General features: G+C 39.4%; 1 protein-coding gene across 4 annotated transcripts in view; it reads right to left on the reverse strand.

Moving 5' to 3' along the window:
- The window catches only part of LOC148303290 (uncharacterized), a 33,402-nt gene that overhangs the window by 3,109 nt on the left and 14,103 nt on the right, over nucleotides 1–16,190 (reverse strand). For all 4 annotated transcript variants that reach the window (XR_015838499.1, XR_015838500.1, XM_088270222.1 and 1 more), the window contains exons 4-8: nucleotides 11,927–12,113; nucleotides 8,733–8,860; nucleotides 5,071–5,219; nucleotides 3,380–3,537; nucleotides 1,108–1,321 (exon numbers count right to left, since the gene is read on the reverse strand). Coding sequence is in view for 2 of the 4 variants with exons in the window: in XM_088270222.1 (XP_088126348.1) it covers nucleotides 1,108–1,321; nucleotides 3,380–3,537; nucleotides 5,071–5,219; nucleotides 8,733–8,860; nucleotides 11,927–12,113 (836 nt within the window). In the remaining 2 variants the exon portion in view is untranslated. The remainder of the gene's footprint in view (nucleotides 1–1,107; nucleotides 1,322–3,379; nucleotides 3,538–5,070; nucleotides 5,220–8,732; nucleotides 8,861–11,926; nucleotides 12,114–16,190) is intronic.

A 16,190-nucleotide genomic window follows, 5' to 3' on the forward strand; every position in this document is an offset into this window, starting at 1 on the left:
GTATAATTAAACTTACAACTCTAAGGATATCTAACTAACTAACCATCACGCCGCTTCCCCGCATAGGCAGAGAGAATCGAACGCTACACCACTCTGTCTTTGCAAACATTCTTCGCCTCTTCTACATTCATGCATCTCCTCATACATACCCGACGATTATTACGACTCCTGACCTGGCTGCTTTCAAGTATTTTGACATACCTGATGTGCCAAGTTTTCCTTGGTCTTCCTCTGCTTCTTTTTCCAACTACATTCGTCTCATCAATTTGTTTAACCGTTCTTTGTTCACTCATACGTTCCACATGTCCAAACCATCTCAACACACCTTTCTTAATTTTATCGATAATGCTTATCTCAGCCTTACATTCTTTCCTTATTTCATCATTCGAACATCTATCAAACATCGTTTTGCCACACATTCGTCTGAGGGATCGCATTTCGACTACATTCAGTCTGTTTTCATCCTTCTTTTGCCAACTCCATGCTTCGCTTCCATACATAAGGGTTGGAACCAGAACTCCGTTGTGTACTGCCAGTTTAGAGAATGTATGGTAACTTTTTATGAAAGTACGATATCAACAAAGAGAAACATTTGCAAAAGAAGATTTTGCATTCCCAGATTTCAAGTTTTCCCGCCAATTGCGAGTAATTGTTTAAATCCCATTCCGTATGTCAAATATGTCAAATATGTCCATGTCCGCAATTTAGGTAACACATTAATTACCAAAAGCGGACTCGTCAACTTTTCGATGTCAAACGTAAACGACCAAACACCAATTAGTCGGTTTTTCTATCCTACGTACTGGAAATAATTCTCATAATTACGCAAATCACTATATCGATTTCAAATTTGAACCCGACTACGCCACGGCGCCTGTCACATTAATTTTTATTGGTTGCTCGGTGTGTGCGGATGACGCTGCACTGCTCGGCTGTCCAAACTTAAAACACAGTAAGGGATATTTTTTTGTAGTAGGTTTTTTTGCATTTTTGGACTAAGTAGTCTACTTAGTCCAAAGATGCAAAAAAAACATACTACAAAAAAATGTCCCTTACTGTGTTTTGAGTTTGGAAAGCCGTGCTAGCTCGCAGCGTGGATTTGCATACCTGCAGTTGGTCCATCTCGGCAGCGTGGGCGAGTCTCTCAGTCTGCAGGGTGGCACGGAGGGTCTCCAGCTCCTGCAGCAGGTTGGCCTGGATGTTCAGCATCTCCAGGTGGGCCGCCCCGTCATCGGCGGGCGCGCTATCAGGGATGTACATGGACGTGCGGTGGACCAGCACGTCGCGCTCCTTCTTGGCCGACTCCGCCTCGCACAGCATCCTGGACATGAGACGGAATGTAAACACTAAAGCCGCGTCGAGTCCTCAAACATTCCCATACATCTCAAGAGGAAAACATTCGAAGCATGTCGGCTGTCCAAATTTAAAACACAGTAAGGGACATTTTTTTTGTAGTAGGTTTTTTTTGCATTTATGGACTAAGTAGACTCTACTGAGTCCAAAAATGCAAAAAAAAATGTCCCTTACTGTGTTTTAAATTTGGAAAGCCGATGTGTACTCCCAGTGCACACATATGGATTCGAGACATCTACCACAAAAAAACAAATCGTATCGACGGCCCCTACGTAAAGTACTCTATCTGCAAATCTGTTACATTACAGGACAGAGTTTAGAAGATTTTTTCAACGCATTTTTTTTAATTCATTAACGGTTTTATCTGAAATTCTAAACTAGTATTATTGTTACTGCTAACGGTACCGGAAGACTTTTCATTGGGAAGACGGAAACGCGCAAATGAAGATAATCATTTATTTATTAAAAAATCACAAAGTTATAAGTGTAAAATAACAAAATTACACCAATACATCGAAAATTACAAAACACAAGGGGCGAGAAGAACAAAGCGACACCAATATAAAAACAGAGCGAGCGCGGCGTATACGCGTTTTGAATATTGTCTAATCTGAACACCCAAATATTTGTCCGCCACCCCTTAAATACTATTTTAAAGGCGTTGCATGGGGTGGGGACAGTATTTGTAACATTTAAAACTTACTGAACTGCGTCTCTTTGTTCTTCTCGCGTACATTTATTAATACTATTTTTAATACATAATTATTCTGTAAAATACACAAATTTTGGCCGAAACAATTATAATTCAAAAACACGATAAAATAATGTATTAAATTTGTCAAAATTAAGTAGTTAGCGTTTTAGGAGTTTAGTTTATTTCGAAAATTCGATGTAGATTGCGTTTTATACGCCTGAAAACTAGGCGTAATTTATTTTGTATATTTTTTTTGTTTATTTATATTTGTAGATAACAATCTGTTAATAACGTACACCAGATATCTCAAAATTGACAAAAATGTAGTTAGAGCACTTTACGTAGGGCACGTCGATATGTAAACTTCGGGTAACACAAAGAGCAATGGAGAGAAGGATGCTAAACATATCCCTTGGGATTGGAAAATTATTGTTTGGATATGGGAAAAGATCAAGGTAATGTACTTGGCTCAAAGAGGGGTAGAACAAAAGTGGAACTGGGCAGGTCATGTGGCATGTACATATGTCTGAGGATAGATGGACGAAAAAAGTGCTTGACTGGAGGCCTAGAAGCGTGGGTAGGCCCCGGACAAGATGGTCCGATGACATTAGGAAAGTGGCGGGCCTGCACTGGAAGAGAGTCCCGTCCAACAGGCAAAACTGTGGAAGTCCAAGAGGGTTTATTCACAGTCATATTCATACTGGACACAAGAGAAAGGCTGAAAAAAGTACAATTATAAGAAGTAGACTCGAGAGTGGCTGGATGATTTGAGGGCCACATGAGCTTAGTACTCTCTTATGGTAGAGAAAGTCCTAAAGAAGCTTCTGAGGTATCTTTACATGAGAGTACGGGTATTATCGACCAAGTTTCTCCAGGGTACGCTTGGCTACTTACTTAAATACTTGAAGGCTGAAGTAAGCAAGTAAGTATGCATTTTTATCGATTGTTGCGCGGTATGATCGATAATCCTGAAATTATCGGGAACATTGATCTGTATGTTCCCGATAGTTACCTAAGACAGCGTCGACATATTGTTTCACATTCCTATACACAGGACCAACCTGCCGGTGGTTATGCCTGTAGAAAGAGGTACCGCTATGTTGAAAAATATCACATTGGATCTGTTCCATGTGTCCGAAGGAGTTTTCCGAAGCGGGATTCTTCTACACTTTTAAGTCTTCTTGCTTACTTTTAATATATACGCCTTGAATATTGTTTGTTACGTTTATATAAATTTTTATTGTTGAATAAATTGAAATTGAGTATGACAAGTCTTAAGCCCTATAAATACCCAGACATCCATATTCTCAGGTGACAGCGAGGCGTACTTACACGTTGGCCTGGTTCTTGCACTGCTCCAGCTGGTCCCTGAAGGTGGAGGCCTCGGAGGCGAGGTGGCGCGCCAGGCGCTTGTGTCTCTCCGCCTCCTCCAGGGCCTCCTTGAGCCGCTCCTCCAGCTGCTGGCGGCCCTCCCGCTCCTGCTCCAGCTCCTGCAAACACGCACACCGTATCTTCAAATATCTTCTTCCTTCTTCTTCGAGCCTTGTGGCCTGTTTTAACCCTCCCCTCCCGGTGATATGTATTTACTACAACTCGACTTTAAAAATGAGAACATCAATATATCGTAGTCATACAGGAGAAAGTGACCAAGTGCACTGTTTAACAAAAACGTGATCATTGACTATTTGATATCTTACTAGCTTAATATTGCACTGAAAATAATCCCAAAGGATTTTAAACTTGGAAGTATAATATATTGACTTGGTAAAAATTACTAATTGCATTGATGTTTATTTTCTTGCCAAGCAAAAGTGACTTAAATGGCCCTCCTGAATATTTTACATTTTGGTAGTTGGCCACTTTCTCCTGTGCGACTACGGTATGTATATCAATAGATACGGGCTCAGAATTTTTATATTCCTTCGTAATACAATTACGTATTACATCAAAGTATTATATGAGTAATTTAAAGTCATATATTTCCACCTCAATAGTGTAATGGTCAGCACGCTCGGATACCATTCTGAAGGTCCCGAGTTCGATTCCCAGGGAGGGGGGTCAAATAAATATAAGTGATTTTTTCACCCTAATATTTATTCAACATTACCTTGGAGTTGAAGTTATTCCTCTGCAACGACGGAAATAAATAAATTGTGAAAAAATGGGGGATAGAATCACCAATGCACAAACGTTTTTTCAGTGTGGACATGCGTGCCATGCTTTGCGTATACATGCACGTGGCTTGATATTATTTCCGCCAAACTCCTTTTAGTAGCGCGAAAGTCGTCCTTCGGGGTGGTAGTGCTGCTACGCCAGCTATGGCGGCTACTTGCGATGTATTTTTTCCTTACTAAACTCCGAGAAGGTGAAGCTCTTAACACAGAGATAGATCTTGAGAGTGAGCTATGACAGAGGAAGGTCACAATAGACCCAATATAGTCATAGTGACACAAGGGATGCAAGATAAAATCCCTTGACCTCTTAAGGCGGAGACTGACCGGAGCATTTCGTCGTAACGTAACATGTTACGATGCGAGCATTCAGGCAGTCAGTACAGCGAGCCGAGCTGCTCGCCGCTCCTTCTGAATGCTCCGTCCGAAGATGCAATTTTAGGTTAGTACAGGGTTGCCAATCTGTGGGAAATTCCCCAAACTGCGGGGAATTTGTGGGGATTGGCACTATATATATTTTTTTCTTCATTTGGAGTAAGCAGTAATTTATTAAAATCACAGAACCAAGAATCACGTCTTCGTCGTCCGACATTTAACTACAGTACGAATGCAATGTTGCAAAGATTCATACAGATTTTGGGTTATTGATTCAGATTTTCAGATTTTTTGATGTGACATATGGCAACACTGAGCACAAGGCCACTAGCGAGGACTGATCGCGGTCAGTCAGCAATGCCGTAACGTCATAACGTAACATGCTCGCCGTGAGCGATGTTACGATGTTTTGTTACGACGAAATGCTCCGGTCAGGCTCCGTCTTTATAATAAAGAAAAAAACAAACAAAAAAATACCTGCGAGAGGTTGACATTGAGTTCCGTCGCCTCAAACTCCTGGAGCTTCACGGAGCTGATCTCCATCTGGAGCCGGGCCACTTCGCTGCTGAGTTCGGCCACCGTTTCGCGGAGACCTTCCAACTCCTCCCCGCCACTGGATTCTGACGCTGTCATAACAAATGATTTAAAAAACAGAAATTTTAGAATAAAATAACAAACATGTAATTTTATCCACATGAATTTTATTTGACCAGCAACCGGGCTTCGTCGTAACCAACATCATCAGACGGGTGATGTCGGTTACGATGAAACCCGGTTGGTGGTCAAATAAAATTAGACTAGAAGGAATGTGTATTTGATTACGCATTTTTTTCGATTGTTGCGCGGTATGATCGATAATCCTGAAATTATCCGGAGCATTGGTCTGTATGTTCCCGATAGTTACCTAAGACAGCGTCGGCATAGATTGTTTCACATTCCTATACACACCTGCCAATGGTTATGCCTGTAGGAAGAGCTACCGCTATGTTGAACAATATCACATTGGATATTGATCTATTCCATGTGTCCGAAGGAGTTTTCCGAAGCGGGATTCTTCTACTTATTTAACAAGAGTCTTCTTGCTTACTATTTTAATGTTTGTTTGTAATACGCCTTAAATGTTTGTTTGTAATGTAAATATTAATTATTGAATAAATTGAATTGAATTGAATAGTGGGGAAAAAATTACATGGTTGTTATTTTATTATATTAAATGCAGTTCCACCAAGAAATTTCAGTACAACAATATTAAATAAAGAGAAATTAGTTCGGACACGGAAGTCACCTTATTACATATTCAATGAGTCACTAAAAGCGTGATTTTTTGACATCTCGTTAAAGATGAAGAAGAATATGGAATTATGAATTAATTTTTGTTTTTTTTGCTTGAAATTATTCCAAATAACAAGAAAGATCTGCGGAAAGAATTCGATAACCCCTGGAGCTGTGAAAAACACAAATGGAGTTATCGAATCTGACGCGGATCGTATAAAGGAAATATGGCGTGATCATTTCCACGGGGTCTTGAATCGCCCTCCTCCACCAATCATCCTCGATATTCCCTCGGAGGCTGCGTCAAGCATTCCGCGGGCAGTCGCCATACCTGATGGTCCACCGACACAGGCAGAAATTATAGCTGCCGTGTCGAAATTGAAAAATGGGACTGCCCCTGGTGTTGATGGTATCCACCCGGAATTCTTGAAATGCAGCGTTACTGGCATTATTGGCCCTTTACACCAATTAATGTCCAGTGTGTGGGAAGAAGAGCGATGCCCTAGAGACTGGGTAAATGGGGAGATTACCGTGTTACATAAGAAGGGTGATCCACTCAACTGTGACAACTACCGCGGCATTACGCTACTCAGCGTACCTGGGAAGGTGCTTGCCCACGTAATCTTGCAGAGAATCCGAGCCCCCATTATGCAGGTGCTCAGAGAAAACCAGGCAGGGTTTCTGCCTGGCAGGTCCTGTGCGGATCAAATCCATAATATTCGCCACATTCTACAGCAGAGCCAGGAATTTAACAGTTCTCTGGCGATGTGTTTTGTAGATTATGAGAAAGCGTTTGATAGTCCGCACAGGCCCACACTCTGGAAAGTACTGGAAGCTTATGGGGTGCCTGCGAAATTAGTGGAGCTAATTAAGTCCCTTCACCTCAATAGTGAATGCCGTATGAGAGTTGACGATGTTGTCACGGATTGGTTTGGGGTCTCTACCGGAGTCAGACAAGGCTGCGTCCTTGCGCCGTTTCTCTTCATCATCCTCATGGATTTCATTATTCGAAAGTCATTACCATCTGACCGAGGTATAACCATCTCCCCCTCCCGGAAACTCTGCGACCTAGAGTACGCAGATGATGCTGTTTTAATTGATGACTCCGTCGAGGGTCTTCAATTAATCGTCGACAGGGTAAATAGGTACTCAACGCACATGGGGCTAACAATAAATGTTGCAAAAACCCATGTGTTGTGCAACAGCTCATGCCTAGATGCCCAACAACCCTTGATGTTGAGTAACCAGCGCATCGAAAGGGTCGAGAGTTTCAAGTACTTGGGAGTGTACGCGACTGAAAATGGCAGCCTTCAAAAGGAACTGGGAGTGCGATTAGGACTCGCAGGGTCCGCATTTAACAGTATGAAGGCTGTCTGGAGATCGGATTTATACTCGGTGAAGACCAAATGCCGCCTATACAATGCCTGCATTGCTCCTGTTCTCTTATACGGCTGTGAAACATGGCACCTTACAAGGGCCCAGAGCAGCCGTGTACTAAGCTTTGAGAACAGGTGTCTGCGGAGAATTTTAGGCGTGCGGTGGTTTGACTTTGTGAGGAATGAAGAGATAAGGCGTAGGACGCAGCAAATCTTGGTCACAACTGTCGTCAAGAAAAGGCGATTCAGTTGGCTTGGCCATGTACTCCGCATGCCTCCTGAGAGCCTTAATCAAGCTTGCCTCTTTTACAAGGCATCAGGTTCGCGCCGCCCAGGACGACCACTGCTGACAATTCGTCGGCAGTTCTCGTCAGAACTTCGGGACGCGGATCTGACTTGGGAGGATGCAAGGGAGCTGGCAGCCGACAGAAAAGCCTGGAGACAGTTTGTGGACTCCATATGCTCCACCTAGGGAGCGGATATGGTTTATTATTTATTTATTTATTTTTTTTGCTTAGTTAACATCACTATTTCTTGAAATCTACTGTGACACGTGTTTCGATGCGTTCCGCATCATTTTCAAACACCGGTGTTTGAAAATTATACAGAATGCATCGAAACACGTGTCACAGTGAATATTAAGAAATAGTGGTATTTACTGAGTAAATTTTTTTAATTAGAAATTGATAGGTTTTACCACAAAGTGACTGCCGAATCAATTAATAAAAGAATATGGAAGTCTGGGTATTCACAAGGCTTAAGACCTGTCATAGGCTGGCTAAGTGATTACTTTACACAAACGTAACATTCGCCTTTCTACCCGTGATTGACAACCACACTACTCAAATTCTCAAAGTCATACATATAAGATCAATCTCATGACGTTCCATGATTTAGTTCACATATTTGTATGAATTCAAATAAAAGCTTACTCAACTCAACTATAGATGGTGTTGAGACCTTTCTTATAAAATAATGAGTCAGTTGAAGGATATATATTCATATATACAACTTCCAAAATTTGAGTATTGTGGTTGTCAATCGTGGGTAGAATGGTGAATGTTACACGTGCGTGAAGCAATTCATTAACCAGCCTATAGGCGTTTGTGCACTACACGAAATTAAACGGAATTTTACTGTCCGGCACGTCAGTTAGCATATAAAACGGACGATTGGCTTGGATTGGCTTGTGCTTTTGTCCATCTTTCTTCAGATCGGTGCTTTTGATCAGTACGTGAACACGTTGCGCGTAAATTCGATCACACGCTAAACTGTGGTAGTCGTTTTAATTTTTCAAAACCGGACTGCCGGATGGTAAAATTCCGTGTAGTTCACAAACGCCCTATGACAGATCATAAGCCCTGTAAATACTGAGACTTCCATATTCTTCTTCATCTATGATAAGATGTCTAAAAATTTAAAATAACTCCTCAGCGGAGAAACCCAGATTTGTGAACAAGTAATTGGACACACTGAAGACTGATTACTAACCTGCATCTGTTGCGTCTTGCGTTTCCAGATCTTGCAACGCCTGCGGAGGTAGCCTCTGTAACAGGGCCGCAGAACGCCTCTTGAGTCGCCTGTTTTGTTGGTACCACTGTCCGGCACTTTGCATAGCCCTGGGGAAAAATATTTTTTAAATGTTTCAAAGTAGCCAACGTCATAAATGAAGAACTCAACTGGTTATCTTTAAAAAATACTAAAATTAAATATGCTGATCTTTATATATACATTTTTAAACGATAAATTACCCATATCGCTCACTCCTTTCAAGAACGTCATAAATCAAAAAAACTTGATTTTTCAGGAGAACGTTTTTAAAGTTTAAAAATATAACACAATGTTTTAAAAATAATTATCAAGCCACTTATTGAACTTTTTACCGTGTAACAGATCTTTTTAGGAAAACCTGAAGGTTTTTTCTCCATTTGAAAAATATTTAGTACATTTAAAAAAATAATTAAACAACGCCTTTTCTTCAAAATGCAAAAACAACATTTTCTGCCCTATATTGGGTAAATATTATGTTAAAAATATGTCTCTATTGCTGGGATATAGTACATTTTCTGGGCATTCCGAAAACATATACAACTGAAAATTGACGATTTTTGATTTATGACGTTCTTGAAAGGAGTGAGCGATATGTTTTTAGGATAAAATAGTGTTAAACAAAGATTTTCATGAACATATTACTAGAAAATAAGACTGCCATTGTTGAAAAAAACCGAGTCACAAAATTGTTTAATGTACATATAAGGGTTTGAAAATGTATGATGAGATGCCTGAATGTATGAAGAATGAAAAGAGTCTGAAAGAATTTAAAAATAAATGTTTTGTTTACTGTAAGAAGATGTAAATACATATGCATATGATGTAAATTAAGTATAAATAATAGTTTACATTAGTGTAATATAAGCTAATTAAAGTAATAAAATAAAAATAAAATACTTAAGTGAGTCATCAATAATTTGGTGTTGTTTTAAAACACACTTTGAGAATTTTCCTAACCTCGAGTGTTAATTAATATTTACTTTTTTTATTAAAATATTTTATGGATAAATAAAAATTTAAAGGCCACTGTTATCACAGGTGCGTTATAACTTATTTACACACGGAAATTTGTTACTGAAAATATAGTAAAATGAGTTACTGCAAATACCCAGGCGTTCCATAGTCTTCTTCACCTATATTGAGATGTCAATTAACTAACTAACTAACCATCACGCAATTACCTCCGCAGGGGTAGGCAGAGAGAATCGAACGCCACCCCACTCTGTCTTTGCAAACATTCTCCGCCTCTTCTACATTCATGCATCTCCTCATACATACCCGACGATTATTACGACTCCTGACCCGGCCGCTTTCAAGTATTTGACATACCTGATTGTGCCAAGTTTTCCTCGGTTTTCTCTGCTTCTTTTTCCAACTACATTCGCCTCGTAAATTTGTTTAACCGTTCTTTCTTCACTCATACGTTCTACATGTCCAAACCATCTCAACACACCTTTCTTAATTTTATCGATAATGCTTATCTCAGCTTTGCATTCCTTCCTTATTTCACTATTCGCACATCTATCATACATCGTTTTGTTGCACATTCTTCTAAGAGATCGCATTTCGACTGCATTCAGTCTACTTTCATCCTTCTTTTGCCAACTCCATGTTTCACTTCCATACATTAGAGTTGGAACCAGGACTCCGTTGTGCACTGCCTATATTGAGATGTCAATCAACTAACTAACTAACCATCACGCAATTACCTCCGCAGGGGTAGGCAGAGAGTATCGAACGCCACCCCAGTCTGTTTTTGCAAACATTCTTCGCCTCTTCTACATTCATGCATCTCCTCATACATACCCGACGATTATTACGACTCCTGACCCCGGCCGCTTTCAAGTATTTGACATACCTGATTGTGCCAAGTTTTCCTCGGCCTTCCTCTGCTTCTTTTTCCAACTACATTCGCCTCGTAAATTTGTTTAACCGTTCTCTCTTCACTCATATGTTCTACATGTCCAAACCATCTCAACACACCTTTCTTAATTTTTATCGATAATGCTTATCTCAGCCTTACATTCTTTCCTTATTTCATCGTTCGAACATCTATCAAACATCGTTTTGCCACATATTCGTCTGAGGGATCGCATTATTATTCTTATCAGCGGGAAAGGCTTAAAAGGGTCATTTACATACTGTTGGTAGAGCGGGAGACGCTTATAAGCGTTCTATTTGCTTACTTTTGGTAAAGCATGAGACGCCAAAAAACATTGTAGAGATTGTAATCGGGTTTGCGATTACTTTTTGTTCATTCCAAAAATTGTGTATTCTTTATAAGAATTTGTGTATTAAAATTGTATTCATAAATGTATGCAAGAAGAACAAAGAGACGCAGTTCATCGACTTTTATTTTGTTTATAATATTGTCCCCACCACATGTAACTTCTTTGAAATCATATATAAGGGGCGGAGGACAAATTTTTGTGTGCTCAGATAAAAATAAAATTCAAATGTGTATCTGTCGCGCTCGCTCTTTTTCTATGGGCGTCGTTTTGTTCTTCTCGCCCTTATAAGTGTTTATAATTTATAATTTTCGATATATTGGTGTCGCTTTGTTCTTTTCGCCCTTATAATTTTGTAATTTCGGAAAATAAATAATTGTCTGCGCGTTTCCGTCTTCCTCATCACAAGTGTTCCAGTACCATTAGACGGAACACTTGTGATAAGTATTTATTAAAACCCTTATCCGCACCCCAGTGGTGCATAGGGCACTGTGTCTTATAAACGCAGTGTTATCATGATCGTTTTACGCATGAAGGAAAGGTGATCAGCCCTCCGCTTCAGGCACCAGTCCATGGTAATATTGAATAAATATTACAGTAATAAATCATTTATATTTATTTTTACCCCCCTTGGGAATCGAACCCGGGACCTCCAGAACGATAGCCGAGCGTGCTGACTATTACACTACGGAGGCGGACGAAAACCATTATATATAAATAACCAAATTATTTTGCTGTGAATTTAACATTGATTTTTGTATTTTTCTAAGTAAAAGTTTTTTATTTCTACCTACAAAATGTCAAATTTGTCAAGTAGTGATTATGAAAAGCAATTAGCAATATATGCAAAATATGTGAAAATAAGCTCAGCACTATAAGGGTTAAAATATCTCGCGCCACACTCACTTGTGCATGGCCTGCGTCTCCACGTCGTACTGTATCCTGAGCTGGCCGTACTCCGTGTAGACCCTCTCGGACACCGCGCTCAGCTTGGCCAGCTTGGCCTCCCTCTCCGCCAGCGCGCTCTCCAGCCCCGCGCTCCTCTCCTCCACCAGCTGCAGGCGGCGCTCCAACTCATTCTGGGCCCGCTGACCTGGAAACAGAAAAATCACAAAAATCATCAAGGGATTCGTGATAGAACGTCACTAAGAACTTGACAGAACATGAATAATGGTGATGACTGAACATTTTCTGCAAATGCTTTGGAACTGATAGAAAAGCTGTCTGCTGTGCTTGTCTGGGTTGTGGAGGCGTCTCGGCGTCTGTGTACCGGCCAACGTCGGGTTGCAATCGGATCTAGCTGACTAACTGAACTAACTGAACTAACTAATCTAACAAACAAAACAACGAAAAAAAAAACACTAAAATATCAATTGTATTACCTTTTTCAAACCCTTATCCGCCCCCAATGGTGCATAGGGCACTGCATTATATAAACACAGCGTTATCTTAATTGTTAACACACGAAGGAAAGGTGATCAGCCCTCCGCTTCAGGTATCAATCCAGGGTAGTATTGAATAAATATTAGAGTGAAAAAATCACTTATATTTTATTTGACACCCCCTGGGTATCGAACCCGGGACCTCCAGAATGGTAGCCGAGCGCGCTGGCCATTACACTATGGAGGCGGACAAATTGATTACCAACAATAAATAATAAGTGCAAGTCCTTCTCCAAGCACAAGAACTCAGTCTCTTTTTACTGGAGAGGACCAAGTTATTGATTTTAAGATTGTTAGTAGAAATGTCTAGAAAGTGAATTAAAATTATAAACAAAAAAACTTTTATAACCATATAATTTTTTTTTTTAAAAACTACAATTCTATAAAAAAAATCTACAAAAATGTTAGTAATATTAGTATATAACCACTCACGGAGATTTTTATGTCTACCGGTCTTGAGACGTACCCTTCTCTTCGTCAGGACAATCACTACAACAGTATGCAAACAATACTACACGTCACTACCATAGTATGTGAATAGTGCTATGGTAGTGACATGTGCTGGGAATCGAACCCGGGACCTAAAACTAGCGTAGCGTAAAACTGCGTAATATTCGCGATTCGTGGCGCCGAAGCGATAAATTTAGAAGGCACGTTCGTAAAATTTGACAGTTGCGGTTCCGTTCCGCCAAAACGACGAGACGCGCTCGTCATCCGAAATTTAAACTGCTTAGTTCCAAAAATAGTGCCGCGCACGTGCTAAAGGGGGCGTTAACCCACCGCTGTAAACACAGCGTATCGACGAAGGGTTAACAAAATACGGCGGGAAACTAGGGTAAACCATAGAGTAACTAGCCATTTAAGAAAAAACTTTATTATAATGTTTTTAAATCAAATAAATCATAGAATAGAATAAAATCTATTGCGATAAATGTGTGTAAAGTGAACAATTTAGCCAGCTTCAACCAGCCTATGACGGTCGTCAGCCCCGTAAATGCCCCGACTTCCATATTCTTCTTCATCTTTGATGAGATGTCAAAAAATAATATAAAAAAGTAATAAAATCTAATAATCGAATAAAATCTAAGTTAAAAAGATTGGTAGAGAAGACAAAAAATAATTAATCTAACAGTCTTCGAAGGGCAATTTAATAAAATAAAATAAAAACTCCGGATTAATTCAACAATTGTCTCAAACGAGTATGGCCGACAAATTGAGAAAAATGTCGTTTGAATAATAAACGCGAGGAATTGGCCCTTCGTGTCGGCGTCGGGCCGGCCCACGCGCGCGGCGCAGGTTCGAGTCCCACGCGATACACATTCACAATTCGGTCGGGAGCGAGGAAGGAAACATTCGTGAAATTATTTGTGAGCGACCCAGTCAAAGTGTTAGGTGAGTTCCTCTGCCCACGCGGTGTAGATACGCCCTTTCAGGTTTAAGAGGTGAGTGATCACCTCTTGGCTCTCCCTTCCCGGTGTTGTGTACCTTGTACACATTGCTTCTAATAACCATAATATCTCTATAAATATAATAATACAAGGCAAATATTTAAGGTTTTCCTCCATAACATATTTACGCATTGATTTAAAAAATAATATTAATAATAATCAGAATTTATCGGATACATCGGAGGTATTTTGTGAATATCGGAAACAAATTCGCGTATAAACAGCGCGCGAATAGTGTACAGGAACCGCGACACTATAAGCTCTCACTCTTGCACTGTGCAAGCGTGAGGAGCTCAAAGCTCAATGTTCTTTGGCTAGCGGCAGTAGCTTTTGGGCTTCCGACGAGAGTGGACCTATGCTTGTTCCGTGAGCGTTGCCAGATGGTTTTTTAATGTTTTCAGCAAATAAATTATTATAATTTTTGCTTCATTTATAATTAATTAAGGGGATTAGCTATGAATGTCCGCATTTTTCCGATTCTCAGCACTCTAACGGTTAAGACAGACATTCCTTGGTCATGACACCAATTATCAATTTATGGAGAGTTTTTTTTGCATTCTACCGATAACACAAGATCTGGTAAGTAGTGCTTGTATTACGAAATATTTCCTTGCCAAAAAAAACGTTTTCATCTCGCTGTGTTACGCTCAGTTAATTTCATTCTTGACCTTTTCTTAACGAATGGAGATGCCGATATATGGTATAATTGGTCCAGATAATAATTACGACATGTTTCTTAATACGACCGTAATGAGTAACCGCTCTATCGGGGGCCAGACAGGCCGGCGAAAGTTCGCACTATTAGGCCAAAACAGGTTTACCCAAGACCTAAGTGCAACGCTAGTCTTGTAAGTGCAATATGCGATGGAGGATCGTACTTAGAATTTGTACACATTTGTCATTTATCACCGCCCATAAATAAAACTGAGCAATTGAAGCAGCATCAATCAGATGTTGAACACATCCCTCAGGGAAAATACGAATGATTTGGCTCAAAGGTCAAAGAATCGCAAAACAAAAGTAGAACTGGGCTTTTATGCAAAGGCAAATAGCCGCTAGTTAAAAACAGTAGTTTTGAGATAAACGAGTTATAGTTTATACAACTTTGTTTTAACCACTTTTTTATTATTAGTACACTTTAACCTACCGGTTTCGACAAGAACTTACCAAAAAACTTCCACGCACTCCGTAAAAAATCCTAAATGTGTAATTTTTTACGGAGTGTGTGGAAGTTTTTTAGTAATAATAATAATAATAAAACCCTTATCCGCACCCCAATGGTGCATAGGGCACTGCGTTATATAAACGCAGTGTTATCTTGATCGTTTACACATGAAGGAAAGGTGATCAGCCCTCCACTTCAGGTACCAGTCCAGGGTAATATTGAATAAATGTAACAGTGAAAAAATCACTTATATTTATTTTACCCCCCTTGGGAATCGAACCCGGGACCTCCAGAACGGTAGGCGAGCGTGCTGACCATTTTTTTTTTTTTTTGGTAAGGGAATGTAATTAATTATGAGTATTTTAATGTTTTACAATTTAATGCACCCTGATGATTACAAGGTTCTTGTCGAAACCGGTAGGTTAAAGTATACTAATAATAAAAAACGTAGTAAAAACAAAGTTGTTTAATTTTATAAAGTTTATAAAATGTGCCACAAAGTATCTGCGAAAACCATTCAAGAAATGAGTTTATAGTTAACTTAAAGTGATGCTTTTAGCCAAAACATATCGCTCACTCCTTTCAACAACGTCATAAATAAAAAACATAATTTTTCAGGAGATCGTTTTAAAAGTTTAAAAATTTAATAAATTGTTTAAAAATAAATATCAAGCCACTTTTTGAACTTTTTACTGTGCAACAGATATTTTAAGGTAAAACCTGAAGGTTTTTTCTTCATTTGAAAAATATTTAGTTTATTTCAAAAAAATAATTAAACAATACCTTTTCTTCAAAACCCAAAAACAACACATTCTGCCCTGTAGCGGGTAAATATTAAGTTAAAAATATGCCGCTTTAGCTGGGATATAGTACATTTTCTGGGCATTCCGAAAACATGCACAACTGAAAATTGACGAATATGTCAACCGAAAAGAGTGAGCGATATATCAAATTAATACAATTTTGCGGGTATTTGTACAATGAATATCTAGGTAAAGCAAAGAGGGAGCAAAATTTGTGAATGTATATGATAGAGGCCAGTTATTTATTTATTTGGGATTTTTACAGCTATAACAATACAATATACAATAACAATTAATAAATCTACAGACAAT

Source organism: Brachycentrus maculatus, unplaced genomic scaffold, assembly GCF_059751285.1.
Source record: "Brachycentrus maculatus isolate JH-2025_06_01 unplaced genomic scaffold, ASM5975128v1 h1tg000374l, whole genome shotgun sequence".
Classification (NCBI taxonomy): domain Eukaryota; kingdom Metazoa; phylum Arthropoda; class Insecta; order Trichoptera; family Brachycentridae; genus Brachycentrus; species Brachycentrus maculatus.